Below are 10156 nucleotides of genomic sequence, written 5' to 3'. Positions count from 1 at the left end.
TGAAAAAAATTTGTCTTTAAGTAAACTTATGATTACATTTATTGATTTATATGTATTAAAGTATTTTTACATCTCTGGGATGAAGGTAACAGTCATAGGGAATAATCTTTTTTGTTATTATGCCTGCATTTGGTTTACAAGTATCTTATTGAGTGAAAGACCCCAGTGGTGGGCAGTCTTTCAGGCTGAGGAGACCCTCCCAAGGAACAGCGAGTCACTCTTCGGATGCAAATAGCAAGAGGCTTTATTCAGTACACAGGCACCTGGGGCGACTTAGTCTCTCGGAAGACAAGCGCGCCTGCAGACTGGGGGAAGGTCTTTTTATAGGAAAGAGGGCAGCAGAAGCAGATTACAGAAGCAAATGCATCGTTAGTGGTCAGTTGGAATGGGGCAAGGGGCACAGGTGGTTTTTCCTCTCCCAGCACAGATGTATGGGAACAGATATCCTGTTAATTGATGTCCTGTCCTAATCTATGGATATAAAGATCCTGTTTTGCAGCCAGGGACCCTGACCTTACTCTGCACTTACAGTCGTTCCTCAAAAGCTTTGTGAAATGACGTTACAGCAGATAAGCTGGGATCTTTCATAGGGGGAGTTGTCTCTTCTGTGAATTACTGATATTCTAAGTTGGGCACATGTGCTGACTATAGGCATCCTGTTTCCCTAAGCAAACGGGATGTTCTCATTAGAGCAGGCCAGCTGCGGGTTCCTTATCGCTTGGGGCCAGATGGCTGACCGGCTGACCGCAGATATCTTGCCTGGCTTCTCCGCCCTTATTCTCAAGTCGAACTTCCCTGCTCTAATTACTTGCGTTGCTCCAAAGTTTAAGCCTTGCAAAATGGCGTTACTGCTGCTTAGTGAGTGGGGGTCTTTCATTCCCCCCTTTTTCTATATCCTGAATAAAACCCTTTATTCACTCAGCTGCGGTATCCCTATTCTCGGGATCAAATTGTCTAAGTTGGTGGTACTGTTGTGTCAGGACCAAAGCCTGGATGACAGACAGCCTGTCCTTCATAAATTGTACTAGCCGGTTGAGAATGCATGGTCCGAAAAGCAGAATCAATAGTAGTATGATTAGGGGTCCCATAATGGAGGAAATCAGGGTGGTGAACCAGGGCGATCTGTTGAACAGTCCCTCAAACCAGCCTTGGTCAGATTCAAAGAGCTGCTGTCTCTGCTTAAGTCTTTCCCTCAGCTTTGCCATGTTGTCTCTGACTAATCCTGTGTGGTCTGCATAAAAGCAGCATTCTTCCTTTAGGGCTGCACAAAGTCCTCCTTCCTGCAGGAACAATATGTCTAGTCCCCGCCTGTTTTGTAGGACTACCTCAGACAGTGAGGTTAAGGACTTTTCCAATGCACTGACCGATTCCTCCAAGGCTTTTATGTCAGTGTGCATGGCTGCCTGTAGCTGCCTAAACTGCTGGGTGGCGGCAAGGGCTGTTGCTCCGGTCCCTATCCCTGCCGTGATGCCTCCAACAGTCAATCCCCCAAGCAGGAGGGCTAGGGTGAGGGACACTGGCTCTCTCCTGAATCTAGGTCTTCCTTCAAACTGAACATACACATATTCTGGTTCATGGTAAGTTATTTTTGGCCATAACTCAATTAACACGCAATAATCAGAGGATATGTTTAAGACTGAGGAAGACACACAGGGGGTCAGTCCCGTGCTACAGGCCCAGTAAGTGCCATTGGGAGGTGTTAGGTAATAAGTGCCCTGGGGCAGGGCTAGTGTGGTGTTGCAGAGAAGTGAATGTGAGGGTGGGACTTTTCCTATACAAAGGCCCTCTCCTGACACCTCCGATAGCGTCAGCTTGTGCCGTGGTATATCGGAGCATTGGGCTGGTGGGGAGGTCTGATTGGTAAAATTCCCCATGAGTGCCAACCCTTCATAATAGGGGGGCCTAGGTAGTAGGCAGAGCCAGCATTCTTGAGTCCGGTTAGGGTTAGTCAGGTTTAAGGCTTGATATGCCCCCTGTATAAGGCCGACCAACCTGTCCCCAGTTCCGGATACCGCCGGAGTGGGTACTGACAGGGACGAGTCCTCCGCTGAAGAAGTTGAGAAGGGTGCCTGGGTGGCGTTTCCTGAGGGGGGTTGGGCTGGCGCTGGGGGAGGTTTGGGAGGGGATGGAGCCTGTTGGTCGCCCAGGACTGAGTTGGGGCCCAGGGACGAGGATGGAGAATCTGGGGTGAAGCCATAAGTGAGAGTGATTATAGCTCCATGATCTGGACCGGTGGGGTCGTATCGCCGGATCCCCCATGATCCTGTTAGGGCAGGGGCCTGATCCTTACATTTTGAAAAGGTCAGGCGAATGTTTGGGCCGGAGGGGTAAGGGGTCTTATCCCAGTATTCTATGTGTAGGGGATCATTTCCCTGGGGGGTTCCCCAAGAGCTAGCCAGGGATCCCCAGGAGGAGGTTTCGCAGCCCCAAGTGTTACAATAATATTGGTTAGCCGTGCTATGTGAGCATCGTTTATGGCTCCGGGTCCCCGGACAGGCATACCAATCAGCATTGTTACCGGGAACCGGTCCTCCCACTGCCTGGAACAAGGTGACTAGATTGGCTTTCATTTCGGGTGGGCATCCTAGATTCTTGGGTCCCTTCATGGTTGTGACATTGAGGACCACATCTGTACCAGCTACTATGAGGGTCCAGGTGCTCTTCCCCACAATGTGGGGCGAGACTGAGTGTCCTCCCAGGGCGCGAGGGGGGGTTATAAGCATCACCAAGACTAGGTACGGGAAAGTCTTATCTTTAGAGGGTTTTGTGTGCGGTGGACCCTCCATGATGCCCCGGTTGTGGTTTCGTCAGGAGGGCTGGCTGCTTTGACGTGCGACGCGTGGACCCAGGCTGCGATGCCGTCAACTTTCAGCGCGGTCGGGGTGGTCAGTAGCACGGTATAGGGTCTCTTCCAGCGGGGTTCCAGATTCTTAACCTGATGCCTGCGGACCCACACGGTGTCGCCAATCTGGTAGTTATGGGGCACCACTGGTCTGTCCAATTGCTCCTGGTAGGCTGCAGCAAGTGGTTTCCAGACCTCACGTTGCACGATTTGGAGTGCCTGCAAATGAGCTTGCAGAGAAGGACTATTAGCAAAGTCTGAAATATTGGAATCAAAGAAATTAATGAAGGGCGGGGGCGCCCCGTATAGTATTTCAAAGGGAGTGAGTCCATGGGGTCCTGGAGTGTTTCTGGCCCTGTATAGAGCCAAGGGTAGTAGGAGTACCCAGTCTCTAGAGCCAGTTGCAAGCGTTAATTTGGTCAAAGTCTCCTTAATAGTTCTATTCATTCTTTCTACCTGTCCTGAACTCTGGGGTCTGTATGCACAGTGTAATTTCCAATCAATCCCCAATAGCTTGGCCACCAACTGACTTACTTGGGAGACGAAGGCAGGTCCATTATCAGTGCCCAGCACTTGGGGCATGCCATACCTGGGGAAGATTTCTTCCAGTAGCTTTTTGGTCACAATTTTTGCGGTCTCATGCTTGGTCGGGAAGGCTTCTACCCATCCCGAAAAGGTGTCCATAAATACCAATAAGTACCGGTATCCATACATGCCTGGTTTTATTTCAGTAAAGTCAATTTCCCATTGTACTCCTGGTCGATGTCCGCGGATTCGCACCCCCTGCCCCACCTTGGTTTTTCCTGCATTTACCTGTGCACATGCTCTACATTTGTCCATAACTTTTTGGAGGATGCTGTCTCGCCCCAGTAAATAGCAAAAAGTTTCCTGCCGATCTAACAAGGTTTTCATCTTTCGGGGGCTTAGATGGGTCAATTTATGTAAGTAATCAAGCATCTTATAAGTGTATGCCATCGGCATCACTGTTTTTCCCTTCCATGTCCATTCGCCCGTTTTCTGGTCCTGCTCCGCTCCCATGTCTGCCAGGAGCTTTAGATCCTCCTCATCATATTTGAGGGGGTCTCTCTTATCTTGGTGCATGGGCAGTATGGCTAGCGGAGCCTGCAGGGCCACCTGTTTAGCGGCTTCATCAGCCAGCCGGTTTCCTCGAGCCTCAGGGCTGTCTCCTTTCTGGTGTCCTGGGCAATGTATAATGCTCAGTTTTCGAGGCAGAAATAAAGCTTTTAACAAGGCTAAGATCTCTGTTTTATTTTTAATTTCCTTTCCTTCTGAAGTCAGTAGCCCTCTTCTTCTGTATATTTCCCCATGAACATGAGCAGTGGCAAAAGCATATCGGCTGTCAGTGTAGACATTGAGCTTCTTACCTTCTGCCATCCTCAAAGCTTGTGTCAAGGCGACAAGCTCTGCTCGCTGCGCAGAAGTCCCCGCAGGCAGAGGCTGTGCCCAGATCACTTCGGTCTCCGTGGTTACCGCTGCACCCGCCTTTCGCTCACCTTCCCGCAGAAAGCTGCTGCCGTCAGTGTACCAGGTGACATCCGCATCCCGGAGGGGTTGATCCGTCAGGTCCGGTCTGGTCCCGTGCATTTCCGCCAGGATCTCGAGACAGTCGTGTTGGTCCGTCTCCCCCTCCTCTGGGAGTGGTAGCAGGGTTGCAGGATTGAGCGCCACCACTGGTCCGAAATGGATTCGGTCCGAGTCCAGGAGCATGGCCTGATAATGGGTCATGCGGGCATTGGAGAGCCAGCGATCTGGGGGTTGTCTGATTAGAGTCTCAATTGCGTGTGGGGCCAGGATGGTCAAAGGTTGGCCCATAGTCAGTTTGCCAGCGTCCTTGGTGAGGACTGCCACTGCTGCTACCATTCTGAGGCATGGGGGCCATCCTGTGGCCACGGGGTCCAACTTCTTGGATAGGTAGGCTATTGGCCGCCGCCAGGGCCCCAGCCTCTGGGTCAAGACCCCTTTTGCATATCCTTGCTTCTCGTCAACAAACAAATCAAAAGGCTTAGTCAGGTCAGGGAGGCCTAAGGCTGGGGCTGTAAGCAGAGCCCGTTTGATTTTCTGAAAAGCCTCGTCCTGATCCGATCCCCATGAGTACATCACCCCCTGCTTCGTCAGTGGGTACAAGGGGGCTGCCAGTTCCGCGAATCCGGGGATCCAGAGCCGGCCGAATCCCGCCGTCCCTAGAAATTCTCTCAGCTGGCGGGGTGTCCGAGGGGTAGGGATTTTTATAACTGTGTCTTTCCTGGCCTCCGTTAGCCATCTCTGTCCTTCTCTGATTTGGTACCCTAAGTAGGTGACCTGCCGTTGACATATTTGGGCCTTTTTGGCAGAAGCTCGGTACCCTAGATCCCCCAAGGCTTGTAGTAATGCCTCAGTTCCTTTTATACAGTCCTGAGCCGAAGTAGCAGCTAACAAGAGATCATCAACATACTGTAACAGCATCAGGCCAGGATGCCTCACCCTGAAATCCGCTAAGTCTCGGTGTAGGGCCTCATCGAACAGGGTGGGGCTATTTCTGAAACCCTGAGGCAACCTGGTCCAGGTCAGCTGTCCTGAAATCCCCAGCCTAGGGTCCTTCCATTCAAAGGCAAATATGGGCTGACTTCTGGGGTGCAGTCTCAGACAGAAGAATGCATCCTTAAGGTCCAGGACGGTATACCAAGTATATGAGGGTGATAGTCCACTTAACAGATTGTAGGGGTTAGGAACTGTCGGGTGTATGTCTTCCACCCGTTTATTGACCTCTCTTAGATCTTGCACAGGTCTATAGTCCCCAGTCCCTGGCTTTTTTACGGGCAGCAAGGGGGTATTCCAAGGGGACCGGCAGGGGACTAATATTCCCTGGTCAAGAAGCCTTTTGATGTGAGGCCTTATTCCTTCCCTTGCCTCGTGAGACATGGGATACTGTTTAATCGAGACAGGAGTAGCAGTTGTCTTGAGGCTTACCACTAGAGGGGGCTGCTGTCTGGCCAGCCCCATTCCCCCGGTTTCTGCCCATGCCTGGGGAAAGCGATCCAGCCAATAAGCCTCAGTGGGGGCCGCAGTGGTACTGTCTTTTTCATGCAGCCTATATTCATCCTCTAGGCTGAGAGTCAGCACATGTAAGGGTTGTCCCTGAGGGCCAACTACCTGTGCTCCGGTTTCTTTGAAGTAAATTTGGGCTTTTAATTTTGTGAGCAAGTCCCTTCCTAGGAGCGGATATGGACAGTCAGGCACGTGGAGGAAAGAATGAGTCACCTTACCGGTTGCTAAGTGAACCTTGCGATCTGTGGTCCATCGGTATCGTTTTCCACCAGTGGCTCCTTGGACCCAGGCAGATTTGTCACTCAGGGGTCCCGGGTCCCGGGTTAACACCGAATGTTGAGCGCCTGTATCGACTAGGAAGGTGACCGGTTGCCCCCCAACTTCTAGGGTTTTCCTGGGCTCAGGGGGGGGCTCCTGACCCCGACCCCCCTAGTCATCAAGAGTTAGGAGGGAGGCACGGCGTGGTCCAGGTCTTTTAAATCCGTCCGGTTTCTTAGGGCAATCTCTTGCCCAGTGTCCCTTCTCTTTGCAATAGGCACATTGATCCTTGTCAAGAGGGGGCCTCCTTCTGTCTCCTCCCTGTCTATCCTGCCTCTGTCCCGACACTACAGTGGCCAAGAGTTTACTCATTTCCCTGTGTCTCTTACGGTCTCTCTCCTTTTCCTTTTCTTCAGACTCCTTCCTAAAACGATCCTCTCGTTCCTCGGCTTCTCTTCGGAGGCGATCTTCCCTCTCTTCCTGAGTCTCCCTCTTATTAAAAATCTTCTCTGCCTCTTTTAACAGATCCCTGAGTGAGCTTTCCCTGAGGTTCTCTAGACGCTCCAATTTGCGTCTGATATCTGGAGCTGACTGCCAAATAAAAGACATGGAGATATTGGTCTCCTGTCCGGGGTCATCAGGGTCATAGGGAGTATATCTGCGGTAAGCCTCTTTGAGCCTCTCAAGGAACGCAGAGGGAGTTTCCTCTGACCCCTGGATAACCTGCTTTACCTGAGCCAAATTCGTTGGGCGTCGAGCCGCCCTGTGGAGACCCGCTATGAGCAACTGGCGATAGAGGGCTAGGTGATTTCTACCTTCCATCGTGGTGAAATCCCAAGAGGGGCATTCAAGTGGAAAGGCAGAATCTATTTCATTAGGCAATTGGGTGGGGCGGCCATCAGGTCCCCGGACTTCCTTCCGGGCCTCCAGGAGGACTCTCTGCCGTTCCTCCGAGGTCAGCAAAGCCTGCAGCAGCTGTTGGCAGTCGTCCCATGTAGGCTGATGGGTAATCAAAATGGATTCAATTAAAGCTGTCAACCTAGAGGGGTCCTCGGAAAAAGAAGGATTGTTATTTTTCCAGTTATACAGATCTGAGGCAGAGAACGGCCAGTATTGGAGTTGGCCGTTCATTCCTGTGCGAAGAGGGAATGCCTGGGAGGAGGTCGTATCCGCCGCAGGAGGAGGTTGATCCCTCCGTCCCCTTAGGCGTGCAGCCATCGGAGAAGGACCGGTAGAGGCAGCAGAGACTGGCGCCGCGTGCTCCTCTCTTCTTTCGGTTGAGTCAGCCTCATCTGGAGGTCGCAGAGCTGGCTCCTGATATGGGGGAGGGCCCTCCGTAAGGAGGTCCATCAGGAGGTCATCATCTGGGGGTAAGACTTTTGGGGGAGGGGGCTTGGGCATCGGGGACTTGGTGAGGGTTGGATACAGGGAGGAGTGGGATGGGGGTCCCGCTGGAGTGGGAAGGAGTGGAGGGGGCAAAGTAGGTGCAGAGGGAGTAAGGGCAGGGGGTTTTGGTGTAATAAAAGGTTTGACCCAGGGTGGCGGGTCATAAGCCATCGCTTCCCAGGTCACGATATATGCAGTCTGATCTGGGTGCCCGTGAGGGCCAGGATCCATCACCTTAGCTTTTACCTGCAGGATGACATTAATGTCAAAAGTACCATCCCTAGGCCAACCCACATTGAACGTTGGCCATTCTGAGGAACAAAAAGTTACCCAGCGTCTCTTCCGGACGTCCACTGACTGGTTGTTTGCAATGTCTTGGACGTCTCGCCAGTGCTGTAAAGTTAGGCTTAAAGGGGTGGTTATAGATTGGCCCATTCTCTCAACCGCGGTGACAGTAACAATCAGACAAACAACCAAAACACAACTTAGACCGACACAAAAGCACGCAGCGCGGCTTCGGCGTAATACCGAAAGCAAAACTTCAGACGGAGACTCTGAGGACCCGGATTCCTCGTCTCCCAGAAGAATCACGTACCCTTCGGACTGTGGGGGTGCCCCGAACAGTCCTACCCGGGAAGGATTCACAGGATTACTGATGGGCCAGGAACCACATCTGGCCCCAGATGCCTCTGAGACGTCTCCCAGGGCTGCGGCCGGGAGTGCGAGCTCGTCAGCTCCTCCGCGGGTCCGCCACAAACAGATCTAGTCAGCTAACTAGTACAGATTCGGTCGCAGGCGCAAACACAGAAACACCGAAGCACAGATATTCAGGGAAAATAATCGCTGGCCAGCTTACCTCCCGGTGGTGGGTCGGTGATCCCTGGACAGGGTTCTCCAGATCTCGGTGGGACCTCCAAATGAAAGACCCCAGTGGTGGGCAGTCTTTCAGGCTGAGGAGACCCTCCCAAGGAACAGCGAGTCACTCTTCGGATGCAAATAGCAAGAGGCTTTATTCAGTACACAGGCACCTGGGGCGACTTAGTCTCTCGGAAGACAAGCGCGCCTGCAGACTGGGGGAAGGTCTTTTTATAGGAAAGAGGGCAGCAGAAGCAGATTACAGAAGCAAATGCATCGTTAGTGGTCAGTTGGAATGGGGCAAGGGGCACAGGTGGTTTTTCCTCTCCCAGCACAGATGTATGGGAACAGATATCCTGTTAATTGATGTCCTGTCCTAATCTATGGATATAAAGATCCTGTTTTGCAGCCAGGGACCCTGACCTTACTCTGCACTTACAGTCGTTCCTCAAAAGCTTTGTGAAATGACGTTACAGCAGATAAGCTGGGATCTTTCATAGGGGGAGTTGTCTCTTCTGTGAATTACTGATATTCTAAGTTGGGCACATGTGCTGACTATAGGCATCCTGTTTCCCTAAGCAAACGGGATGTTCTCATTAGAGCAGGCCAGCTGCGGGTTCCTTATCGCTTGGGGCCAGATGGCTGACCGGCTGACCGCAGATATCTTGCCTGGCTTCTCCGCCCTTATTCTCAAGTCGAACTTCCCTGCTCTAATTACTTGCGTTGCTCCAAAGTTTAAGCCTTGCAAAATGGCGTTACTGCTGCTTAGTGAGTGGGGGTCTTTCATGAGGAAGTTTGAATCTTTATTCATTGGGGGCATTGACCTACAATTTTATTTTATTTTTTTGATTTATCTACTTTTGTCTTATAGTAATTTTGGATTGCAGAGGGAGTTTGTCAGAGACTTGATTTCCTTCACTGCCATTCCCCTGCACCTGCAACAGGACATTACATAGAGTGGGATCTCAATAAATGTTTGGAAGTAAATATTAGTTTTCATTTAAGCCAGAACTTTTTCTTTCAGTTCTCCTGGTGACCTTATAAGTTAGGCCCTTTCTTTCTAGTTTGAGTTGTTGTTTTATCAAATATTGCATGTACAAAGGATCACTTAGAAATAAACTCTTCTCCATACTGAACTCCTGAACTAACTCTTCTTGAGCTGGTCATGTTTTTAAAGTCTTCATTATTGACTTCCAAACACACATTTTCTCTGAAATCACTCATCTCTCAGCTGTCTATCTCCTTACCAGCTTTTCCAGATGTAATTAAAATAATGTTTTATATTTCTATCAGCCTTCACGAGATATTTATTTGTCCAGATAGAAACAATTTATATATGGGTAGAAACACATTCACATTAACTTCGCTTTGGTAATAAAAACTAAAGACTAGTTTCAAACCTCATTTGACTGAATAAAAAGTAGATTTCAGTAGTTTTCAGCTGTTGAGAGTTCATTCAACATGTCAGATAAAATCTTGTTCCTGATATATATCACTTTGTGTGTTTCTCCCACTGTATCTTTTAACAACTAGGGTTTTACAATGTTTGTCCAAAACCACAAACTGAGGGATCAATGGTCTCTCATGCCACTATTTTGTAAGGCTTTGGTCTTACTTTAAATGTTGAACCTGACTTTCTCATTGCCTACTTCTAATTTGGAGGTTAGCAAGAAATCACATTTATATATTGTTAAGAAAAATACTTCTAATCTAAATATTTGTAAAAATTACATTTACATTTTATGTTTATATTACATATATGTACTTTGT

General features: G+C 50.0%; 1 protein-coding gene across 1 annotated transcript; it reads right to left on the bottom strand.

The window, feature by feature from the left end:
• Window positions 1-2582: 2582 nt before the first annotated feature.
• Window positions 2583-7966, bottom strand: LOC121444354. Its single transcript, XM_041646169.1, is given in 2 exon segments — window positions 2583-3099; window positions 4228-7966. Coding segments are annotated over 2 exon segments (4107 nt in total). The 3' UTR covers window positions 2583-2731.
• Between the last annotated feature and the right edge of the window lie 2190 nt (window positions 7967-10156).

The sequence above is a fragment of the Microtus oregoni genome, unplaced genomic scaffold (genome assembly GCF_018167655.1).
Source record: "Microtus oregoni isolate MIOR12 unplaced genomic scaffold, Mior012 000121F_001, whole genome shotgun sequence".
Classification (NCBI taxonomy): Eukaryota; Metazoa; Chordata; class Mammalia; order Rodentia; family Cricetidae; genus Microtus; species Microtus oregoni.
Note: the sequence above shows the minus strand (reverse complement) of the source record. Positions and strands in the feature narration are given on the sequence as shown.